This window comes from Sorex araneus, chromosome 1 (assembly GCF_027595985.1).
Source record: "Sorex araneus isolate mSorAra2 chromosome 1, mSorAra2.pri, whole genome shotgun sequence".
Taxonomy (NCBI): domain Eukaryota; kingdom Metazoa; phylum Chordata; class Mammalia; order Eulipotyphla; family Soricidae; genus Sorex; species Sorex araneus.
Window position 1 is genome coordinate 158,315,436 of NC_073302.1, and position 26,205 is coordinate 158,341,640.

At 36.6% G+C, this 26,205-nt stretch overlaps 1 protein-coding gene across 4 annotated transcripts in view; it reads right to left on the bottom strand.

Annotated features, from left to right (window-relative positions):
• Window positions 1-26,205, bottom strand: part of SSBP2 (single stranded DNA binding protein 2) — a 299,691-nt gene that overhangs the window by 180,294 nt on the left and 93,192 nt on the right. For all 4 annotated transcript variants that reach the window (XM_004613162.2, XM_004613163.3, XM_004613159.2 and 1 more), the window contains exons 2-3: window positions 23,789-23,861; window positions 9,238-9,299 (exon numbers count right to left, since the gene is read on the bottom strand). In XM_004613162.2, coding sequence (XP_004613219.1) covers window positions 9,238-9,299; window positions 23,789-23,861 — 135 coding nt within the window. The remainder of the gene's footprint in view (window positions 1-9,237; window positions 9,300-23,788; window positions 23,862-26,205) is intronic.

The following is a 26,205-nucleotide window of genomic DNA, read 5'->3' on the forward strand; positions in this document are numbered from 1 at the left end:
TTCTAATATTTGAGAGAAATTTACTTTATCTCAACTGCAACAACAGTGCTGCACTGTGGTCAAAACACATGATTTCTGTCCACATTCTGCAACTGACTCTAGCTTGGCTCTGTGGGATAGCAAATTGCTAAACATATATAGTCTTATTAAGTAATTTTTAAAATTAGAGGGTAACTAAAAGACTTCTATAAACCTTCATATATTAAAATTAAAACTTCTATTTTCCTCTAATATTTCTAGTTTGCATCAAGTTTCTAATCTATGCAGTATGCTATATCATATACTAGACAAGAAAAATATAACCCATGGCTCCAATGTAATTCTGGCTCCAAAATCTAGCAATGAGTTTAAATAAAAATTGTACTTTCGGGGCTGGAGTGATAGCACAGCAGGTAAGGCATTTGCCTTGCACGCGGCTGACCCGGGTTTGATTCCCAACATCCCATATAGTCCCCCGAGTACCACCAGGTGTGATTCCTGAGTGCAGAGCCAGGAGTAACCCCTGAGCATTGCCGGGTGTGACCCAAAAAAAAAGAAAAGAAATGAATAAATTTTTTTTTTAAATTGTACTTTCAATTCCTTAAGGTTCCTAGGACCTTCCTAGGGTAGGTTCACCTAGAAATTATAGTTTAGGTGCTTATTAAGACATCGTAAATCCTCTTGACAAATTCTTATGGGCTGATTGTATGACAATGCAACTTTATCTTTATAAAATGTGACATATGTCTCACTAAGAGAAAGCATCAAACTTTTTAATAGGAAAGGTATTTTTTCAATACATAATTTGCCCTTAGCTGGGGAAATTTCATCGACATGCTTTATAAGCTCTTCTGATGATGCACTAAACTGGTTCTTTGATTCCCAGAAGAAATCCAGGAAGAAAACCCTGGATCTCCATAAACAATTGACTTCCTTTCTCTATAACCCGAGATTATTCTGGAAAAGAACTTTTGAATTACTTTAATCTTCACATTTACTGAACTTCAAAATATCCTTGAAATATGATGAGCTCATCATAACAAATAAAGCTCTATATAAAGGATTTATATAGACTTTCCACGTTTAAAGACTTTCTTTACTCCTAAGGAGAAAAAGTGAAACAGCTGCATTCTGTATTTTATAGAGGAAGAGAGTAACAGAGAAGAAAAATAGAGAATCGACAGAGAAGCAAAACCTTGCAAAATAGTACAGTATCTGTTACTGCTATCTATTATTATTAAAACATTTTCCCCACATAAATGAAAGGGAAATATAGGACACCCACATTTAGACTTCCTTCTCAAATACTGTTTTTCCTTCTGTTCTAAGAATGTGAGCTGAAATGACTTAGCTAACTGTCAGAAACTCGAGGGAACACAGAAAGCAAAAATGTCTGTCAGAGGAGTCTAAAAGGTAAATGAACACGCCAGATATGCCCCAGAAGATAAGATGCTAAGAATTATATAACCTTTATGCCACTGACCAAATCAAGGACAACCTGAAAATAAAAATTGAAAGAAGGGGGAAACAGACAGGAATAAAACAGTATTTTCAGAGGAGCAGGCTATTCATTATAAATTCAAACACTAATAACTAAGGAAGTAATATATCACTGACCCAAGAATATTTTGGCAATGAATGTTAGTTACTTAGATATCATGTTGAAAGAAACTCTTCATAAGACTAAGGAGGGTTTAACATAAAACTACCTCAGAATTCATATGTACTTAAACATATATTATGCAAAAAGCAGTCATAAAAATTTTGTCCAGTATTGGGGCTGGGAAGATAGTACAGTGGGTAAGGAGCCTGCAATTCAAGTGCATTACCCAGGTTTGATCCTCAGCTCCTCAAATGTTTCCTGGAGCTTGTCAGGAGTGATCACAGAGTACAGCGCCAGGAATAAGACCTGAGCTGAGCCACGTATAGACAAGGCCCAATCCCAAATTGCCAGTGATCACAAAATTTTCACAATACTTAGTATTGTGAAATAAATTCATATTTTAAAATATCATCCAGTTCACTTAATAAATATGTGCTATACTCAAACATCATATACTAAACATATTGAGTAATCCTCCAAGTGATAGACTCATTTTATAGATAAATGAGGCTTAAAGAGGTTAGATAATTTGCCTGAAGGGTCAGACAGCAGCAGAGCTAAACATAAACTTTATACTGTCTTGCCTTGCTATGAGTACAGTGTTAAGCACGACTGCGTACGCCTTATTCTGAGTATGGGCAAGTTCCTATATTCTGACAGTGTCAGCTGCACTAGCTGCCATAGTATGTGGCAGTTATCTGTCCCAGATGAGACTGCAAGCACTTTGCTAGCAGACCTACACCCTTGTCCTCCTACCCATTTCCTGAGAACTTTACAAGTAGTAGCCAGTGATCCAGGGGTACCAAAATATAGACAGCTCAAATGTCTGGACATATGCACAAGGACTCAAATTCGATTCCTGGCACCAAATGATCCCCCCAACTGTCCACCCATAGCCTGGTAGTCCCTGAGAACTGCTGTGGTGGCCCCCCAGCACCACTGGACCTGAGCAGAACCGTATTATCAGACCTGAAGTTCTGGGTCGAGTATCACTATCCTGGCCCTGGGTCATCAAGGAATGCTGGAGGGCCATAAAGCACCACCCTCTCCCTCAAACTTCAGAAAAGTAAAAAGGCACTGACAATATTCCAGAAAAGTCTCACAGAACTAGCACAACCCAAAAAAAAATTATTTCTCTCTAAATGAGTAAAATTTGCCTCAATTTTTTCTAATCCTTACCATTGAGTAGATTTCAACAGCTTTCTTTTATAATGTCCTCCACCAAATTTCTACCTGCATTCCACATTCCTCTCCTATCTCTCAGACATGTTTTTTCTCTTCCTTATAGTGTGACTATGTCTTCTCTCTGCTTTCTCTTAGCTATCCTTTTCATCCCCCTCTCAATATGATTATACTCCTCCTACTACTAAGCTATCGCCTACATACCCCTACATTGCGGTGTAGTTCTAATCAAATAATTACACAACACACCTTTACAGGGATGACACACCAGATGAGCAAGAACCAGTCTGCCAATGATAAACATTATACAGTTCTCGTGAGCCAGTTGACTGGTTCTAATGCTATTGTTTTCACATGGGTTTTGCTAATTCTTAGCTATACATGACATCACCCATTAACTCCAAAAGTATTAAAGTGCTCGCATACTACAAGATTTGACTTCCCACTGCCCGATAAAGCTGAACTCTCATGGCAATCTTGACTACTGTCTTATTTTCTCTGCAACTCCAGGTATATTTAATTTTAGGGTATCTATAATAAAGGCCTAAAGATATTTCAGAGCATGTTTAACTTATAAAATTAAATAGGACAGGGAGATAGCTCAGAGGTCAGGGTGACTGCCTCAGATACCAGAGTCCAAATCTGATCCCTGGCATTGCCTGATCCTCCCTCCCCTGGTACCAAGCCCCTAAGCACACCAGGTATGACACTAGCATCACTGGGCCTACGCTTTGAGCTGTATGGCCCAGCTGTGATATCACTGGGGGTAGTCCCTGAAACCCCTGAACACTGCTTGGGAGCCATTCCCCACCCCAATTGAATTTAAAAAATAAGATTAAATATGGGACCAGGGAGATAGTACAGCGGGTAGCATGCTTGCCTTGTATGGGGCCAACCTGATTTTGATCTCTGTCATCCCATATAGTCCTCTGAGCACCACCAGGAGTAAGCCCTGAGCAGCATTAGGTATGGACACCACACCCACCCTGAGAGAGAGAGAGATTAAATAAAAAATATGACATCATTTCTGCTTTTAATATTTTAAGAAGGAAGCTTTTTAAAGCATAGGTTTTAAGATTACACAAATCTAAAAAACACTGAAAGGAGATTCTTGGCATTTCTATTTCTGAAATTCATGGTAGAGTGGAAACTTTTATCAAAAAGCAGAAGCAGGAAAGAAAGTTCTGAAGGAGATCTGATCCAGGTAAAGAAGATCATCATGAGAAGCATAAAAATACTAGAGTTCTGAGTATATTACAACTAGGAAAGCAGAAGGAAATGATACAGAAAGCCACATCAAAATGAAGAAAAATGAGTTACTCAAAGTAGAGTCAAATACTATCCTCTACCCTATAGTAAAATAAAAATGATCTGCCTGGGACCAAAGAGATAATACAGGAGGTAGAGCCCTTGCCCTGAACAATACCAGGAGGTTTGAAACCCAGCAATGAATGTGATCCTCTAAACACCTAGCACCATAGCACTACCAGTGGTAATCCCTGAGTGCAGAGCCCAGAGTAATCCTGAATACTGCTGGGCATGGCTCCAAAACAACAAACCAAGAAACCACCGCCTTCTCTCCAAGGCACGTGTATATATCTGCATGCACATTTTCTTTCAGACATCTTCAATTGTTCCCTCTCTTTGTACCTCTGCCTATTACATGTAAACTCAAACCTCTTGTATTCGAAAAATATAAATATTAGGACTCTTCTGACAAGACTATTACACCATGATAATTCTTCAACTAATCAGTAGTACAATGAACCTTTTTTTAAAAGCTCCTTGTGTTTTTAGTCTAAAACCATTGGATGCATTCTAGGACTTCATAATCTGACTGTTGCTTTTGTGTCTAACCTTTCATTCTATCACGTAACAGTGCTACAACCATAAATCAACTGAACTGTCAATTCAACTACCTGTCATTCTCTGAACACACGATCAACCCTTACAAGTCTTTATACTAACTGTTCTTCTCCCATATATTCATTATTAGTCCAATCAAAATGCAAAAAAAAAAATTTGTGCACATTAATAAGGTGATTCTAGCATTTATAGGAGATGAAAAATCAAGTACTTTTGATCCAATATAATAGTTAAGAAATAAAACAAAGCTGGAGAGCTATGTAATACCAAGTATAAGGCTAAAGTAACTAAGGCTATTTGCTACTAGAAAAACAAATAAACCCATCAATGGAACAGAGTCCACAAATGTACCACATATATACAGAGCTAATGTACTTTTGAACAATGAAGAAAAGATAATACAAAAGAAAAGGAGAGTATCTTCAACAAATGCTTGAACTGCTGGACATGTACAATAAAAATAAAACCAGAACCAAACACAGACCTTAAATACTTTGACAAAAATTAACTGAGAATGCATCACAGTCCTTTAAGTGATGCATAAAATTAAATAATTCCTATAGGAGATAAAATAGATGTGACCCTGGGTATAGCAATGATGTTTTTAGCTACAGCATTATAGGCATAATACATGAATGAAATAATTGATAAACAGAACTTTGTTGAAGATTCTGTTCTAAAAGGAACAATGTGTGGAAAGTAAGAAAGACATAAACTGGGGCAAAGTATTTGCAAACGACACATCTGATAAAGGACTGTTACCCAATTTTTTTTTAAAAAAAAGTAAATCCAATAAAAATGGGCAAAAGGCTATTCACAATAGCCAAAATCTGGAAACAATCCATGTGCCCAATAACAGACTACTGGTTAAAGAAACTATGGTACATCTACACAATGGAACGCTATGCAAAAGTTAAGGGAAATGACATCATGAAATTTTCTTATAAATGGATGGATCTGGTGAGTATCATTCTGAGTGAAATGAGTCAGAAGGAGAGGGACAGACATAGAATGACTGCACTCATTCGTGGGATGTAAATAAACCTAATATGAGACTAATACCCAAGGACAGTAGTAACAAGGGCCAGGAGGATTGGTCCATGGTTAGAAGCCTGCTTCAGTTGTTTGGGTGAAAGGCAGTTGGGGTAGAGAACAGACCACTAAGATGAAGATAGTTGATCACTCCGGATAAGAACTGCATGCTGAAAGTGGTAAAGGAACAAACATGATAACCTCTCAGTATCTGTATGGCAAACCAAAATGTCCAAAAGAAGAGGGGTGGGGGGAGAGAAGAGAGAGAGAGAGAGAGAGAGAGAGAGAGAGAGAGAGAGAGAGAGACAGAGAGACAGAGAGACAGAGAGAGAGAGAGAGGAGAGAGAGATCACTGTATGACTGAAACCCAATCATAAACAGCTTTGTAACTGTATCTCATCGTGACTTAAAAATACAAATTTGAAAATTTTTAAATAAATAAAAACAGATGAAAGGGGGAAAAAATGGCAAAGGGATGCCAGAAGAGATACTAGTGCAGGTAAGGTGCTTGCCTAGAATGCAGCCTGCCTGAGTTCAATCCCTGGCACCTCATATGATACCCAGAATCCCACCCACAGTGATCTCTGAGTATAGAGCCAGGAGTAAGTTACTGCCAAGCATGACCCAAACCCTTTCTCCCTACCTAAAAAAATGGGTGGGGTGGGGGCAAAAACCGAGACAACCCACAAAAAAAAAGACATGTAGATGGCATAGGTATATGAGAAATTTCTGCACTTTCCACTCAATTTTATTGCAAACTTATTCTGAAACAGGGTTTCATTATTTTGGGTTGTTTTTCTTTCCCTGGTGGGAGAAGGATGGGCCATATCCAGGAGTGCTAAGTGACTGTTCCTGGGTCGTGCTCAGGAGCAACCCTGGCAATGCCTGGGTAACCATATGTGGCATAAATGGTGTTGGAGATCAAACCAGGGTTGGCCTCATACAAGGGAAGCCTCTTAACCCCTGTAATATCTCTCTGGCCCTTGAAAGTTTTTTGTTTTTGTTAATCAGGTTCCTGCTCAACTCAAGGTCCTAATCATGGCTGACCATACACAGTGATTTAGAAAATAACGGGGCAGTTTTAAGAAAGAAATCTAAAGCTTCTCATCAGGTCTCAGAGTGACCAAACCCTCACAGATTCAGATAGGTTTGAAATAGGCACCTAGTAAGTATTAGTTTCAGAGGAGAGAACTAAAAGCATTAAAAATGTTATACATATGTGTTTTTCACTGCTACTTTTGGGGGGAGCAGGGAGAGGGGGCAGAACCAGCAGTGCCCAGGACTTACTCCTGGCTCTGAGCTCAGGACTCATATGGCCTGTGGGCTCAGAGGACCTTATGAAAGAGAAAGGATTGGACCTGGGTCAGACATGTGTAAAGGAGGCACCCTAATGGCTGTGCTATCTCTCCCACCCCATATTGTTACACTGAAACAGAATAACAGACTGAAAGTATTTATGTGCCAAATGTATAGTTTCCAATTTTTTATAATTGCTCAAATTATAAATTTATAATTTTATTGACAACATAACTAAGTAAAGAGTAACTTGTTTAATAATGAAACCTAAAGGAAGAACTTCGAGGAATCTAGCAGTCATAGAAAAGGGAAGCACAATATCAGATTTAATCAAGTAGCTGAACTTTCTGATAGCTATGACCAAAATGCTAATGACTGAAAGAAATTTTTTACAAGTATTCAGTGAATGTTCAAAAACCATCTAGAAGATGAGCGTATTAAATTCATTGGAAAAAAGGTAAAAAGAAAACGGAAGCAATAAATAGAATTAATTCTAAAAATGCAAGCTTAAATTGACTTATTAGTCCATCAACCCACTGCAGACAGACTACTGAAATAGTTCATTATGCCACTATGTTGGCCCATTTGGAAGCATCCAAAAGGTAAGGTGCCAACAGAGAGCCTTACTCCAGCAAGCAGTTACATATTTACAGTCCAGATCTAGACATGAATACACACTGTGTCAAAGAAAAATTCGACTTTTGGAATATTCCACATAATCACGCCTAGGAAAACAGCATGATGATGAAGCTGAACTACAACAAACCGTTGTCCAAATACAGGAACAATTCTGAACCAAGGGACTGCACCTGCTCCTGCCTTTCGCATGTGAGACAAACAAGGGAAACCCACAACCACAACTGACCAAGTGCGGTTGCATTCATCATGGGACTTCTAGAAAAGCATGTTTTTATGAGAAAGATTGCAAAGATAATGAGTATTAAGTAATGTGCCAAGGAAATTAGGTACATCACACTAGGAGAAATATTCTGATTTTTCTTTTAAATAAAAAGAGATGAGTGCATAAGGCACTGATTAGGAAACTCATCTAGTATATAAGAAAGAAGAGTGGAAGGGAGGGGAAAGGAGGGGAGAGGAGGGAAAGGAGAAAGGAAAGACGGGAGGCAATAGAGGGAGGAGAGGGAAATAAAAGGGAGAAGGGAAAAAGAATTAAGCCTAGTCTTTCTTTGAAGATACCTGGACTATCATTTGCTACTGTAGGAACTTTACATGCCTCAGGATATTGGTAGCACAGTGAAACTGAGAAGCTCAGATATCTTCAACACTGTCTCAGAGTCTTCAATACTGTCTGCCAGCTTTTGTGTGCGCCTAATCAGCTCGATTTAAAGTTTCCAAGAATTATTTGAAACTTGAACTATTTTCTTTTTTAATCTCCTGAAAGTTGCCACAACCACCACCTGTAGTATCATCAGCACTAGATGAGGTCATGAGGATGGGGCTCTCATGTTAGGATTAGTGCCTCTAGAAGAAGTATCAGACTGAGGTTTGCAGAGTGCCGTGGAGAACACAGCCAGAAGTCAGTCATCTCCAAGCGACACCAGAAAAAGAACTCTCACCAGAAACACATAACGGCTGCTTATATTTAGACTTCTAGAATGGTAAAAAAAAAACAAACTGGTCTTGGGAGGAGAGGGGCATATCCAGTGGTGCTCAGGGCTTACTTCTGGCTCTGGGTTCAGGAATCTCTCCTGTGGTGCTCAGGGCACCATAAGTGGTGCCAGGGATGGAAATGGGGTCAGCTGCATGCAAGGTCTTGGTCCTGTAGTATCTCTCCAGTTCATTAATTTTTTTCAAATCTCCCTAGTCTGTGGCATTTTGTTATAGAAACCTGAATTGACTAATTCCGAATTACATTTAAAGCTGCAAAGTCCACATACCAGTCCCATTCACCTTGATTCAATAGTAATTTTTTATTTTGGCTTTTTGGGTCACACCCAACAATGCAGAGGGGTTACTCCTGGCTCATGCACTCAGGAATTACTCCTGGCAGTGCTCAGGGAACCATATGGGATGCTGGGAATCCAACCCGGGTTGGCCCCATGCAAGGAAAATGCCCTACCCGCTTCAGCCCCAATAGTAATATCCTTAAGTTGAATAATATATTAGTTTTGAAGTCTGTCTTTTTTTCAATGCTACTTTCAAAATAATAATTTCAGAAAGGAAAGAATAAAAGAGAGGCATTACATCACAAACAGGGATAGTGGGGACCTATGGGAGTGCATCGTCAATTTAGCAAAAATGGAATAAAAGATACTTACCACCACCAAGAATGTAAGAATCCTGGTGGTTCCCCCAAAGTGATGTTTTTTTCCCATCTTATCTAAAACAAATAAAAGAGATGTTAAATACTTTCTAACAGCACATTTTTTTCTATTCATAATACAAAGCAACATTTTTCTCAGTGAAAAACATAAGATAATATAAGATTTTACTTATTTACATATTTCTTTTTTTAATTCCAGTTTGACATAATGACTCGATAATTGGAGAGTCTGTGAGAAAAAGGGCCAAGTTATTCTAAATTTATTCCCATATGCCAGAATTTCAAAAGGCATTTTAGGATGTTAAAGTACATCAAAACACCATTGTTAAAAAGTTAAAATTTGAAAGTCAGTTACCATTACTTGGAAATTTGTAAGAAACTGAGTTTAATAATTCTAAATTATGATTTAGAAATTACATTTCTAAGTAAACTCTTTATATGAGTAGGAGTAAGAAGCACATGTTTTCCATAAAATAAGAGTTTTAAAAGGATGATGACATTAACATTACATTCTTTTAATATTTTATATGTTCAAGTTCACTATAAAAACTTTTTTCAAACAAGGTTAATATCTCCTCCAAATCAAAAGTTCTAAAAACAAAAGTTCTAACTAAATGTTTTTTTATGAAATAAATGTAGAAACTGGAAAGTTGAGTGGTTGACATTATATAGCTGTAAAACAAAAGATAAAAATCTTTGCATTAGGGGAAGGTAGGAGGTTTTATGTTAGCAGAAAAAAACAATAAATAGTAAAGATGCATGCATATTTAGGCAAAAAAAGAAAAAAGGGATGTACTTATATTAGAAATCGATGGTGTTAAATACTATAATCTATAGAGAAAAACAAAGCAGTAAGCAGGATAAAGAGCAGGAAAACAGGAATGGTTATAATTTTTACATGGTCCAGAAAGCCCTCACACTCAACAATCTTTATGTGTAACAACACTGCTTAATATTTTAGCATAAATAATTTAAAACTATTTAACAACACTCCAATTAGCAAATTAGGATTCCTCAACTGCTAGAATTTAAAAAGAAAAAAATTATTCTCTTTTTGTCACCACAAACATGGAAGAAGTTACAAATTCTTAATTTTTAAGTTTTAATTTTTTTTAAGTTCTGAGGCTCAGGCATCATACTTGCTGGTGTTCTGAGGAACATAGTGGTGCCTGGGTGATCATATGTGGCGGCAGCAATTAAAACCCAGTTTGTCACATGCAAGGGAAATGCCCTACCCACTCTACTACTTCTCTGGCTCAGCAGTTAGGAATTCTTACTACAAAATATTTTTTTAAGTTTTACAACAGGAACTCAAAAATTGATCCTGAAGTTATATTTTTTTAATTTAAAATAACGGGAAAAAATTCTAAAGAAGATACTGGAAAAGCTTAACTTGAACTTTATTGTGCTTAAAAAACTGTAGTTAAAAACCACTAAACTACTGGTGAAGGGATGGGTATTCGAGCATTGTATAACTGAGATTTAAACCTGAAAACTTTGTAACTTTGTAACTTTCCACAATAAAAAATTAAAAAAAAAAAAAAAAAAACCACTAAACTGGTGGCATGTTTTAGAGACTGTAAGTATAAAAATGTAAACCATCAGAAACCCTAAAATAGACAAATACTGGGCTCTGAAAATATGAAAGAAAAATTTTCTGAAGATTAGAAAATATGTGATAATCATTTTAAAAAGAGCTAAAATGAGAAATTCCAAGAATTAAAGAACTTAAAATTGCGAGGACTTCCCTATAAGGATATCCATGACATTTTTCAGAGAAATAGACCTCTAACCCCATCAAAAAGTGGGGAGAAGAAATGAAGAGAAATTTCCTTAAAAAAGAAATTCAAATGGCCAAAAGACACATGAAAAAATGCTCTACAACCCTAACCATCAGGTAAATGAAAAATTAAAACAATAATGAGGTATCATCTTACACCATAGAAACTGGCACACATCAATAAGAACAAGAACAACCAGTGCTGATGGAGATTCGGGGAGAAAGGGACTCTCTTTCATTTTTGGTGGGAATGCCGACTGGTCCAGCCTTTTTGAAAAATAATATGGACATTCCTCCAAAAACTAGAAATTGAGCTTCCACATGACCCAACAATACCACTCCTCAGAATATATCCCGGAGATGCAAAACAAAACAAAACAAACAACAACCAAAAAACATAGTAGAAATGACATCTGCACTTGTATATTTATTACAGCACTGTTCACAATAGCCAGAATCTGTAAAAAACCCGAGTGCTCCAGAAAAGACAACTGGTTAAAGAAACTCTGGTACATCTACACAATGCAGTTGTTAGAAAAGATGAAATCATGAAATTTGCATATAAGTGGGTGGACATGGAGGACAACATGCTAAGTGAAATTAGTCAGAAAGAGAGGGACAGACATAGAATGACTCCACTCTTGGGGAATATAAAGTAACATAATATGAGACTAACACCTAAGGACAGTGGAGATAAGAGCCAGGAGGATCACAACACAACTTGGAAGACAGCCCCACGTGCTGGGGGAATAGGCAGTTGGGATGGAGAAGGAACCACTAAGTAAATAATGATTGGAGGGACCACCCTGGATGGGAGACATGCTGAAAGTAGACCGAGGACAAAACATGATGGCCTCTTAGTATCTGTATTGCAAATCATAACACCCCAAATTAAAGAGAGAGTAAGAAGGATTGTACCTGTCACAGAGGCAGGGAGTGGGATAGGGTGGGGGTGGCGGAAAGGATTCTGGGAAGAATAGTGGTGGAAAATGTGCACTGGTGGAGGGATGGGTGCTGGAGCATTGTATGAAACATAATCATGCAAGTTTTTAACTGTATCTCATGGTGATCCAATAAAACTTATTTAAAAAAATTCCGAAGACTAAATATGAACAATGAACCAGAACATGATCTATAGAAGTAAGCCAGATCCAAATTTGATTTCTTCTATATAGTAAGACAAACAATTTTATATTTATATTACTATCCTTAAACTGAAATTTCAGTTAATAAAAATTTTATCTTCTAAGTTCATAAAAAATAAGGAATAGTACTAAATGAATCATTTAAAAATAAAATTGATATCCTACTAAAGTTATGATTCAATAAACATTCTGTATCTCATATTTCAATCTTTTCTCTTAATTCTTTCATTAGTTGATATCTTCTTGAGAAGAAGTTAGAAAGGAATTTCCCAAACATGGCCCCCCATGCTGAAATCCCTAATCTTTGAAATTATCCTAATAATATGACAAACTTTTTAAAAAGTAGCATCCTTATATTCAACTTAATCCATCGTGACTTTATATAACATGACTGTAAACTAAAGCAAATAGTAGAAGCTTCAATTAAAACAAAAGAAATACGTGAGGTCTTAGGGAAGAGCTGGTGGCATGACTCAGTTTCACGGCAGACCCCAGAGGTAGATCATATTCACTGTCTAGTGAACTGTCTCCACAACACAGCCGTTACTCAGCAACCTCTCTCCTACACTTCCACAACCAATCCTCAGCTATTTCAGGTGATGGAGTACCCTAAGACAATATCTATGCAATTATTTGGTAGACCATCTAGGAGAGAAAGTCTGAAGGCAGTGCACTTGTATTTTAAACTGGATTGTATCTTACTATTCCTTAGAGAAACTCAAAGTGCTCATATAAAGGACCTTTTTTCGTCCTACTTATATTCTATATTACATAATGGGTAGAGTTCATCTTTCTCTTTTGAAATTGCAGATCTGTGGCCGAAGCCACTTGCACTTTTGATTTATCATACTGAAGTTAACACAAAATCTATCCTAATTACTGAATCAGTAACAGTGAATGCTTTGGGTATTTCAAAAAAAGATATGGTACCACATAGGAATAAGTTTCCAGAACAAATAACATTTTTTCCTCAAACTAATATTCAAAAAAATTACTTATTAACAGAAAGTAGAAGATAACACTCAGGAAAATAGAGCCCTGATTATAGAAAACCAAGGCATATTCTTTTCAGCATTATTAAAAACAAGGAAAATTAGAACAACCTGAAAAAAATTACCAATAGTGAAAGTAAAAATAAATTTTTATACATACTACAGAATAGAATAGAATAGAAAAGTGTGCAGCCACTAAAAAATCAGAGACAAGTCTACATAGGTAGAGGACCACATTGATTAGTTGTGTGTGTTTTTTTTTAACCTAGAAGTTTGGAATACTGGAGTATCTAGAAAGTATAAGACTTTTGTGTTTTAAAAATGTAGTGATCCTGATGCTTATATTTAGGTACTGACAAATTAAAGGAGCCACACCAAACTTATTATCACTGAAAAAGAGTGTAAGAATATTCTCTCTTCAGACCCAACTGATAGAGTACAGTGGGTAGGGTGCTCACCTTGCACGCAGCCAATCTGGGTTTGATCACCAGAACCCCATATGGTCCCTCAAGCCCAAGAGGAGCGATCCCTGAATGACAAGTCAGGAGTAAGCCCTGAGCATAGCTGGGTGTGGCCCAAATGTAAAAACAAAAGAATTTTTTCTCTTTATAAATCATAACCACCTATGCAAGTAATGTTTTGATTATCTGTTTTTTTGTTTGCTTTGGGGCACACCCAGGGGAGCTCAGGGCTTACTGCTGACTCAGCTCTCAGGGATTGATCCTGCTGGGCTCTAGGACCATAAGGAGTGCCAGGGATTAATTTATGCTAGCAGTATACAAGGCAAACGCCCTACTCACTGTATCATCTCTCCAGTCCAAATGTTCTTTTGTAACAGCAAACATGTATTAAAGATTGATGGGACTGAGGAATTGCCAGAACTTACCTCTAAATGTCAAAAGTCTTTTTATTTTTCTTTTTTGGGTCACACCCAGTGATGCTCAGGGGTTACTCCTGGCTCTGCACTCAAGAATCACTCCTGATGGTGCTCAGGGGACCATACGGGATGCCGGGGATCGAACCTGGGTCAACTACGTGCAAGGCAAACGCCCTACCGGCTTGACTATCACTCCAGCCCCTCAAAAGTCTTTTAAAAACAATTCCTCTGTCTGCGCCTAAAGATTTTGATTCCAGAGACCTAACACATTTGGGCATCCAGCGCAGCTTCTAATAGCAATGCACTGGGACTGTGAACTGGGCTGCAACTCTGTGCTGCCCGGGGGTGGGTCTTTCCTCCCCACCCTGTCTTCCTGTACGGAAAATGGCGGCGGCCGCAGAATCCACATGGCAGGAGCCATCTTCTAAGTCTTCTAACCCAGAGGTATTCGATTTTTACACTTGGGGCTCCTAGGGACTCATGGGAAGTGGGTGTAACCGGCATGCCCTCGACCCAGATAAATTCGGAGCTGCTGAGAGTGAAACGGACCCTCTGTGCCTAAAGACTTTGATTCCAGAGACTTCTTACAGCAATGCACTGGGACTGTGAGCTGGGCTATGCAATTTCTGGCAGAATTTTCCCTGGACTTTATACAGAAATCCAAAACCGCGAAGACGCGACTTAACATCTATAATTGTCAGCAATGTGAAACGGTTCCTTTTGAACAGGTCTGACTTGGAGGGGGGGGACTCCAAATAATAACAATGAGTTTTTGTTGAAATATTGAAGGTTATTAATGTAGCAGCCACTTCTCTGTACTGTGAACTAAGCAACAGCCCCACACCAGCCGAGAAGAGGAAATATCCTTCTTTCCTGGTTATTTCCCATTTTCAGGGAGAAACACGGCATGGCGTCCACCATACTATGAGGCGCGGGAAGGGGGATGAGGGGGAAAAAAAAAAGGAAAAGGAAAGAGAAAATAAAAGAGTTATGTACTTGGAACAGTGGGGCTACATATCTCTCCATTCTCAGCAATGGAAAACTAATTATCAAATGCTTTCTTGGTAGTAGGGCTGTCTTTCTTGGGTGGAAACTCCAACAACAATAGTGAGTTTTGTGTTAAAATATGGAACGTAATCAAGGTAAAGAGAAAATGAAGCGAAATTCATCAGTTATACAGTCGGGGGTGGGGGGTGGGGCCGGGGGTCATACCGGGGTTTTTGGTGGTGGAATATGGGAACTGGTGAAGGGATGGGTGTTTGAATACTGTGTAACTGAGACATAAACCTGAGAACTTTGTAACTTTTCACATGGTGAATCAATAAAAAAATTGTTTTTAAAAATTCCTCTGCTATTGATGAAGAGGCAATTAATTTCTCTCATCCTATTTCCCTGGGCTTCAGGCATGTTTAGGTGGCTAATGCACTAAATTCAATTTCTTTCTCTTTATTGTAGTTTTCCTACTTTCATTTTGCCAGCCTCAATGCATATTTCATAGTCCTAGAGCTCTGACTGCTTAATCATCCCATCTTTTCATTATTAACCAGCTGAAAGTTATCTTCAATACAAAGTACATGTAAATCTCAAGACTAGTTCTCTTACCATATTCCACATTTAAGATTTTGTCTAATTATGCCATGTCTCTCTCTTAAGAGAATGGTTTTCAACCTTTCTACATAAATGTTAACCAAACATTGAATCATGAACAAAAGGCATGTTGACAGTGGTAAACATACTGATTTATAAATAGCAATTCAAAATAACATATGTACATATTGTACAAATATTTATATAAAACAATTTTCATAAAACATTGTTTATACCTGCAAAAACTGTGAATACTAGCTGTTCACCAATAGAGAACTAGTGAAATGTACCATGGCACATTTTGTAGTATAAAAAACCCTAAAAAACTTTCTTTTAAGGCTAAAAACCTTAAAAGTGGACTATGAAATTGCATGAGTCAATATACAAATATTTACAAAATCAAACAAATTAAAACATAAAACAGTGCTATAATAAACTATATTAGAGCAAAGGATGTTTGGAAATTAAATGTCACCAGCTTCTTGTTTTGTCATGGGGACATGATACATAGCATAGTGACCATTGTCAAATAATACTATACAGAAGGTGTGTAACATTTTAAAGTGACTAAGAGAGTAGATTTTAGTCTCTAAAAAGTTCTCATCACAATTCAACAAAACTGTTACCCATGGGGACAGATGCTAACTGGATTTCTGATCATTTTATAATACATATAAAGTATCAAATCATTACATTGTATACCTAATAACAAAAAACATTTATGTATCAGCTATACCTCAATAAGAAATATAAATATTTGTGTAAACAAAGAAAAATGATACTAACATATATTATGACATAATTAAATGTATACAAACTTAACATTTTATAATTATTTGCTCCCAGCAATACATGCTAATCATAACCTACCATCTTTCAGCCCCATACACAGTCTTTGACACTCCATTCTAAACTTGGTACCAAGATCATGAAAATTACCTTTTCGGTTGGTTTCCTGATAAGTTCTGCTATCAGGAGACTCTAGCAAGATATCGAAAGGTAGGTGAAGGAGAGAAGTGATGGAGCTACAGACTACAGCCTCAGCAACCACAACTTGCAAGGGAAGGTTCTGGGATATCAGCAGCACATTCTAGGCGGTTCTCACCTTGTCAACGTGGGACCTCTTTAGATGATTCAGATCAACTCAGAGAGTAACCCCTATAGCCCGACAAGTTTGAAGTCCAAGGGCTCCAAACTTCTCAGAGTATTCTTAAATTCTTTCCTACTTTAAAAAGACTGATATCTTTAAAATGTTTAATATTACAAGAAGAAGGTAGTTAGTCTTGGGTGAAATATATTTCAGTAATATTTTTAAGTTTCAACTTAAAAATGTAATGCTAGTAAATGTGTAAGAGGAAAAAACCTGACCACACCTTGATGAGGCAATGCAAAACTCTGATGTCAGGCTTGGTACTTGCTAGCCACATGTGGCCCTTCACATCTAAAATTAACTTAATTCAAAGTTCCTCAGTTGCACCAGCCTCATTTCTGGTAGTCAGGAGTCCTATGTGGCTAGTAGAAACATTACTTAACCAGCATAGATAATGGATCATTTCTATAAACATACAAATTTTTCTTTAAATAGAAGTTTTGTTAAAGCTGCTTTTCTTATGGAAGTAAAGCAAAAGTACTCTTAAAGGTGACAGAACTTTCAGAGAAAACTTTTTGATAGACTCTATTACTATTTTTATTAGGGTGTGGGGGAAGAAACCCAAAACCCCTAAAAAAAGTTTGAAAGAGGAAAGCAAAACTTCATATTCTACATATTAAAATAGCAAGAATTTAGGAGTTGCTGATAACTCCTCATGAACAAGTTTAGGGTGTGTGCAAGGATTCACAAAAGAAGAAAGTGAGATTGATCAGGAGAGGCCGACAAAACAGAAGGCAAAGGGAGCCCTCAAGGAAACAGCCTGATAAAGTTTCTGTGGCAAAGGAGCCCAAAGAATTTAAACATAATTATGTCTAATGTTTGAGTTAATGCTGTTTCGAGCACTGTATAGTGCTTCCTATCCTCCAATTACCCCCCAACCTTTAGGGGCATTATACTGTTATACAGAAGAAAAGTAAGTTACTGAAATTTGAAGCTACATGGGAAACAGAAAATTCCAAGGAAAGGCAACTAGTCCTAAGAAAAAGGACTGCACTGTAATATTTAGTAGCTTCTCACTGCTACCCACAATAAAGGTGTGTGTGTGTGTATATATATATATATGTATATATATGTATATATATATATATTAGAGAGGACTTATGACAATTTGTGCAATATTAGATATCACAGCCCTACAGGTAGGAAAATTGTGGGCCATTTAAGTGACATACATATGAAGTATTCACACATACCTAAAACATGTATTTACATGTGTACTCTAAAGGAAAAAACTACATATTAAAGAATTCATAGAGAATCTTTTAAATAACACTTATAAATACTTATGACATACAAGGCCTTATGCAAGCATTTTCCATATACTAATCATTTAAATCTCAGTACAACTTTAAATATCATTTAAATTATTTTCCTATTTTAATGAAATAGTAAGCAAAGAGGATGTAGAATAATGAGTTGAACCCAGAAAGTCTGGCTCCAAATATAATGTTCTTATTCACTGTACATAGTGTCTCACATTAAAATTCAAGAAACTGGTTATGAATTTTATTAATCTTTTCTCTCTTCATGTAAGCAAAACATAAACCAAAGCCAGAATTTTGGAGCCCATGGTATTCAACTTAACATTTCTATAATATCTGCTTGTTTTAAGGTTTTGGGCCTTACCCAGGGCTCTGTGCTCAAGGTTCACCACTGATGGTGCTCAGGGAACCACATGCAGTACCAGGGACCAAGACAAGGTCAGCCACATGCAAAGCAAGCACCTTACCCTCTGTACTATCTCTCTAGCCTCATTTCCATAAAATCTCAAGAAGTAATTGGTGAGATATTCTTAAGCTTTTATTTGTGGCTTATCTATGGCAAATAAGAGCATCTAACATATAGACATGTAACAATTTTAGAGAGGAAAAAATCTAAATCACTGCCACACTCTAATTCAATTTTATTTGTTAAAAAAAAGTCTCATTTTGAGGCATGACCATCATGCAAAATTTTAGGAATGAGCAGGAATAATCTTTGCATAATAAAACAATAAAACCAGGAAGGGGTAGCTTCTACTCACTGCAAAGTAACAAAAAAATTAATAGAGAATTAGACAATTTCTTATTATTCTGTCTATAATTGTGAAATACTGAATGATACTCCAAAAAAATAAGCATCAAAAGAGCTCTAGATTAAAATTATTTTTAAAGAATATTTAATTTTTTCCCTTTGGGATAAGAAAATGAAAAGCCATATGAACTCTATTTAGGTCACAGGCAGTGGTTTAAAATCTGTTATGAATCAGAGGAAACAATGAGTTAGTTAATACAACCAAGCTAAATAAATGTTCCATTTCTACTGTTAGTCCAATGAGATTTCTTATCAGAAAAATTAACTAGGTAATATTGTCCCACTTTTCTGATGGATAACAAAAGCTATTGGTTAGTCTTGGTCAAGGCCAAGTGCACTAGTAGGAATACCAAATGCAAGTGCTTGAGAGAGGGTGGCCAAGTCATGCCTAACTTGTTCAAGTGATGCCTGGAGTTCTATTTCAACCTTCTCACAACTTTACCCATAAGAACAAACTCATGCAAATAAAAGATCAAAGTGATCATTAACATCACAATGATCCATGACTTCCTACAGTCTAGCAGAGAGAGCCAACATCTGAAGTATTTCACTCCAACTGAACAGAGGAGAATGATAGAAGGTTAAATAACTGAAGCCATTTCAATCCTTTCTTTTTCACTACAATACCCAACCCAAATATATGTCTACTCCACTTTTTTAAGTTCCTTGACTAAGGTTAAAGAATCAGCAAAGAACTCTAGTGATGGACTAAAAAGAATTTAAACAAGATGATTCTATACTACTCAAAATATTTAAGAAATCATTCTAAAACAAGCAAACTTAAATTTCCAAATGACCCATATGAAACTAAGAGAAAAATAAAAATGGTCCAAAGCTCTAAAAAATTACATTTTCCTTTCATTACTGCATATGCATAAGTGTAATGCATGCTGTCATTACTTGACAGCAGAAAACAAACCTTAGGATGCTAATCCTTTAACTAATAATCATCAGAAGTTCCCTTGCCAAGAAAATAGGCAAAGCTTCTATCACAGTAGCAAAAGTCTTTATGTAAAAAAATAGCAGCAGAGAAAGCATTCCTAGAAAAAAAAGCTACTAATTATAAGCTAGACAAATAGATACAAAGCGGAGAATTTAGACAGTGAATACCTTTATGTATGGCCCAAGTCCCAGAAGTCACAGAATATGAAAATTCATGCACAAGCAGCTAATAGTGTAAAACCTCAGCCTGTGAATCAGGAATAGTAAATGACTGAAAATTGGCTGAGATTGTCTATAACTTCAAGTGTACTCAGCAATGGTCTACCATAAATCTACGGACTTTCAGTCATTTTAAAATCCCCATCCCCAGTCCAAGATATCACACAGGAAAAAAGGCACTTACTTGCCTTGTATTCGACCAACCAAGGCTCAATTTTTAGCACCACATACAGTACCCACCAGCATGGTAGGGAGATGACTTCTGAGCACAGAGCCAGAAACAGGCCCGGAGCACCACTGAGGTGGCCCCAAAACCAAAAAAAAAAAAAAAAGCTTTAAAAAATCCCCACTCTCAGAGATAACTATAGCATAGTCTATAGTCCTAAAGACCTTTTATTGCAATTTTACATTCAAAAATATGCACCCACAAAATATGCTCAAGGACATACATGTAAATGAGATATTATAGATTGTTTCTTATATAGGAAAATGCTTTCAAAGTATATCCATGCAAGCTCAAATATATCTAACTTACCATAATATTAAATATTATGGCAAAATTAAACCTCACTAAATTTAGTCATTCCCCTATTTAACGGACCCTATATTATTCACTCAGGGAGTGAGATTACCTCTCACTGTGCCACTGAGCGCTTGGCAAGCTAAAAAGTGCAGAGTTAGGAACTACACAAACTCATGTCTTGAGTCAGAATGTGTTCCTGGTGATAATATTTTCATTCAGCTAATTCTTATTTTTATTTGCATGTATTTACTTGGTTTGAGGATCACCCCTAGCAGTGCTCATCGTTGCTCAAGCTCTGTGCTCAGGAGCTACACTTATGGAACCATGTGGTGCAGGGTTCATACCCTGGCTTCTCACATGACAAACATGTGCTCAGCCATTGAACTATCTCTCTAGCCCTCATCTAAATCTTTATGAAACAACCACACTGGCCATTCCAAGTCCAGTTTTATATTCCAAATGCAGTCTAAGAAAAGGAAATCATAACATAATTTCACCCATTTTTCTTGTTTAGAAAAAAATGGGTAATCTTCTGAAACTGTAATTTCATTTCTACCAAACAGTCCTAGAAATTTTTACATTCATTTTCTGGGCCAAAGTGATGGTATAGTGGGTAAGATGCCTAACTTGAATGTGCCTGCCCAGGCTTGTATCCTAGGCTCCCCTGTGGTCCCCCAAGCTCTCCAGGAGTGATCCCTGAGTATAGAGCCTTGAGTAAGCCCTGAGCACCAAGGGTGTGGCTCAAAAGAAAATGAAAACTTTTTCTAATGTGTTCCATGGTATATATCAGTACAGTGTCTAATAATGTCACCAACCAATATAACTCATTTGAGTTCCAATCTCTGAAATTCCTTCAATAAATTAGCAGCATTTTTCTTTTTTTGATTAAGTTTAGTAACTATTGACATCTTATAATGTTGGTAAGAAAACTCTGAATATTCAGCAACATCAGTAGATCCATCCACCAGATTTGCTCAAGTTTTCAAGTGCATTAAAATAAAAACTGCGTAGCTATGACTAGTTTTAGTTTATTTTAATATACTTTCAGTTGGCAGTGATTAGAAATACAAATATTATAGCATATTTTTGCTATTTTAATCTGCAGTATAAATAAAGAGAATCTAGAAAGACCGCAGACTATAATGTATTAATTAATGGGTTAAGGAGATAGAGATATACAAACTTCTGTTTTGGTTTGAATAAACCTTGAAATCAAATTTATATTAATTTTTAAATATTTCATGTTAAAAATCTGATTATACTGAAATTTTATTATTTATAATAAATAATAAATGATTATACAGTCCTTCCAGTCCTTTTAGCAAAACAAAAAACTGACTTCTTACCAGTTCTAAGCAAATATCTGGAACTGCTTATTTGCAAGGAGACCCTCATGGTTCACATACTTATTAGACAAAAGATTAAGAAATTATATGTTTGCTGATGGCCTCGTAATACTTGTATTGCAAACCATAACACCCAAAAGGAGAGAGAGAGTAAAAGGGAATGCGCCTGCCACAGAGGTGGGGCGGGAGGGATGGGGGGGTGGTGGGAGGGATGCTGGAACCATTGGTGGTGGAGAACGGGCACTGGTGGAGGGATGGGTACTTGATCATTGTATGACTGAAACGTAATCACGAAAGTCTGTAAGTCTGTAACTGCATCTCACGGTGATTCACTAAAAAATAAATAAATGTCTTCCGCAGAAAATAAAAAAAAGAAAAAGAAATTATATGTTCGCATATCTGTTCCTTTGAAAAGTAAGCAGATCTCAAGATGGCTGTATCCCAAGTAGGTCATCTGGATTAAGGGGTTGCCTGTTATATTCCAGAGCACGAGGTAGAAAATGAGTGAGAGCACTGAAAATAACATACTCTCAAGGAATACTCTGCCAAAGAGACGTGAGCAGGGGGCACATATGAGGCATGCACAAAATTTTAAAAATTTTAGTAACCATACCTTTTAAAAATTAAATTTTATTTTACTCAATATATGAAAAATGTCATCAAGTGATTTCAAAGTTTCAATGACTGGAATGCTAGTATTTCTTTTGTTCACACCAAATCATCAAACTTCAACATGAACATCAGTCTCAGCACTTAGCTGGGCTGGCCATACATCAAGGGATCAAAACCCACAAATGGTTAGAGGTTACCAAACTGCTTAGCTCAGGCACAAAAGGAAAAATGAGGGCTTTGCAACAACAGGCTTCCATTCTTGTTCCAAACATGACACTGTGCAACTAACAGTGCATTTTGTGATATAAACTCTCTGAAATCTGTTGTTCCCATCAAAAATCCACTGTCACTATAATCCCTTTGCTCACTGATTTGCTCAAGCGGGCACCAGTAATGTCTCCATTGTGAGACTTGTTACTGTTTTTGGCATATCGAATACGACACAGGTAGCTTGCCAGGCTCTGCCGTGCAGGCGGGATACTCTCGGTAGCTTGCCGGGCTTTCCGAGAGGGACGGAGGAATCAAACCCTGGTCGGCCACATGCAAGGCAAACGCCCTACCTGATGTGCTATCTCTCTAGCCTATCAAAAACCCAGAAATAATAAATGTGTCTTAACAAATTTCTTACAAAATTCTAAGATTTAGAGGTAATATATTGTTACTAAAGGATCATAACAAATACACTTGGCATATAACAGAACTCAACAAAATCCTCTTGACTTCCTCATTATTATGTATTAACATTTTTTTATTCACTTACATAAAGTACTAAAATAAAAGAGGAAAATAACATTGCAAGAAAGTCCCAACTCAACATTTAAAATGTTAAAGGAGAAAAATAAAAAGAGAAACCATTATCTGACTAAAGAAGAAAATAAAAAGAGAAACGATTATCTGAAATAAGATTAATAAAATTCAACCATCAGTTCACCCCTACTAATACAAGAAACACATATTTTCCAAAATTATGAGTAGTGTAAAAAATAAGATACTGCTAGAATTAGAGATATGATAGTATTTGTCTTTTGAAAGCAAATTTGCTTTCTTGATTATTTCTGTAAAGGAGAACGTTGGTTTTCATTTCTCACTACAAACTGGCTAGAGAACTGAGTAGGAGTTTACCTGCATAGAAACAGCATTTGGGGATACTAAAAATGTTTATAAATAGTATACAAAGATTGTATGTGCAACTAACCATGTTCTAGGCAAAATATAATCATTTCCCAAATAATTAAAACAGCTTATTTTTCATTCACTTACATAAAGTAAAAAAATAAAAAGCAGAAAATATAAAACATACCTCTGATAAAAATGTTTGGGCTGATTTCTGAGCTCCTACATGGAGCAGATATTCATATACGTAGAGTGCTAACCTGGAAAATGAATAAAATATTTATTGAGACATAGTATATTTAAAATTCACACTTTAAAACACATCATCCTTTTCATTACAAAAATATTGTACACACTAACAGAAAACTAAGCCTCCCCATGAGTTTTATCTATATGTTCAGAAACGACACAAACTAGTTAAAATAACACACAAAGAAAAAGATAAATATGTATGTTCTTTTTTTTTTTTTTTGCTTTTTGGATCACACGTGGTGATGCACAGGGGTTACTTGTGGCTCTGCACTCAGGAATTACCCCTAGTGGTGCTCAGGGGACCATATGGGATGCTGGGATTTGAACTCTGGTCGGCCGTGTGCAAGGCAAACGCCCTACCCGCTGTGCCATTGCTTCAGCCCCAATATGTATGTTCTTGACAGTAAACACCAACATATAAGTTTTATCTAGGGCAATTCACTAATCATAACCTCATTCCCTTTGTCACACCTATATAATCAATTATTTATAAGTTAACAATAATAATCCTCATTGCATATTTAAAGTCTGATAATTACCTTTTATCAGTAAAATTAATTTATCTACTGGACCTTTCCAACACCTATATCCTTCAATTATTTTTATGATAAATGTTAACATTTACCATAAATGTCACTTATGGTAACATTTACTCTAGCTATAGGCCAAAAGAGGTAGAATGTTCACTTCTCTTGCCAATTATTCAGCAATCTCTCCTTATTCTTCAGGTTTGAGCATTAAACCAATAATGTTTTAGTTTATGAGACATTCCAATTAACAGCAAACCATAGCATTTAAATAAGCAGTAAAGAAATCTGATCATATTAAGCATGTGGGTGCTATTATTTAAATGTTAAAAAACGCATCACTCAAATACAGACTATTAAGTATTCAGTGTATACTTATACTACTCTCATTACTTCGTGAGCTCAGGATTTTTACGCTACACCATGTGGTTGAATTTCAGTTGAGCTGTTAACGAAATATTATTCATAAGCTCAAATTAGTCTGAGGCAGTATTTTTAATGATATCTTGGACTGCTGCCCAGATGGCTCACAACAGTTCAGTTTCTGCTACACTATATTTACCAATATTGAGCAGGTTTATAGTAAACAAAACAATGTAACAATAACCACAATTCTGTAGAGTTACATCACTTCTCTTGCCAAGTAAATTTTTGATTGTTAAAAATTGATGACATTTGCAAAATGAGTATTTTCTTCATTTTCAAAAAAAGTATCAAGCATTTGTCATAAAAAGCAAAGCCTGTACAAATTCAGACACATTGTCCATTTTTCCCCCTTCCAAAACTGCCAATCACTTCAAATTAGAATTACTCTGTAGTTAATAAGCATTAAGACGAAGTAGGAATCACATAAAGTTACTTATGGATGAAATATACATATGCTGACAGTGAACCATCTCCCAACTTCTTCAAGTTAAATGACACTTCCCAGGTTGTTAATTCTCAACAAATTTTTACCCTATCACATAAGAGATGTGACATTCTACTCTCCACTGAAGTATCTTTCTGAGATCCTTACCTATAAAGCACACATACTAGATACAAAAATTAGACTGTGTGTGTTGAACAAACCAATCAACCAATTCCACTATTTAGCTCTTACTATACACTCTGCAAATACACATATTCCATATGTACTGCCCATCCCATTATCACATGACTCACCCTAAAAAGAGCAATATTTATGCATTATTCCTGGATAGATTGTGAAGCTTCAAAACTGCCTGTTAGTAGCCCTACTAGCAGTTTTTCTAAGAACAAACATTAGCTCAGGGAATTTCTTGTGATTAATAAAATTGGGGAGAGCTAGAACCAAATCTGTATTGGATGCTAAATTAAAAAATCAAGTCCTAGGTCAAAGGCTGAATAAAAGAATGTTCCAGCAAGCAAGAAGAAGAATGAAGTGAGAGGTACCAAGTAAAGAAATGGCACCACATTGAACGGATGGGGATGAGAACAAACCAAGAGCACAATATTATTCTAGTCTGCTAATCCCTCCCCTCCTCACTTTTTTCTAATCTTCCAATATTAAGGGGATACCATATATTCTCTCTGTTTTTCCTAATTAATTAGGTAACAAAAAGGACTCATCTTTACTAGTACAACTTAAAGCAAATCACCAATTTCTAGATATAGGACACTGATTCTAAAATAAAAAGTAGGGGCCGGAGCGATAGCACAGCGGGTAGGGCACTTGCCTTGCACGCGGCCGACCTGGGTTCGATCCCCGGCATCCCATATGGTCCCCCAAGCACTGCCAGGAGAAATTCCTGAGTGCAAAGCCAGGAGTAACCCCTGAGCATCGCTGGGTGTGACCAAAAAAGCA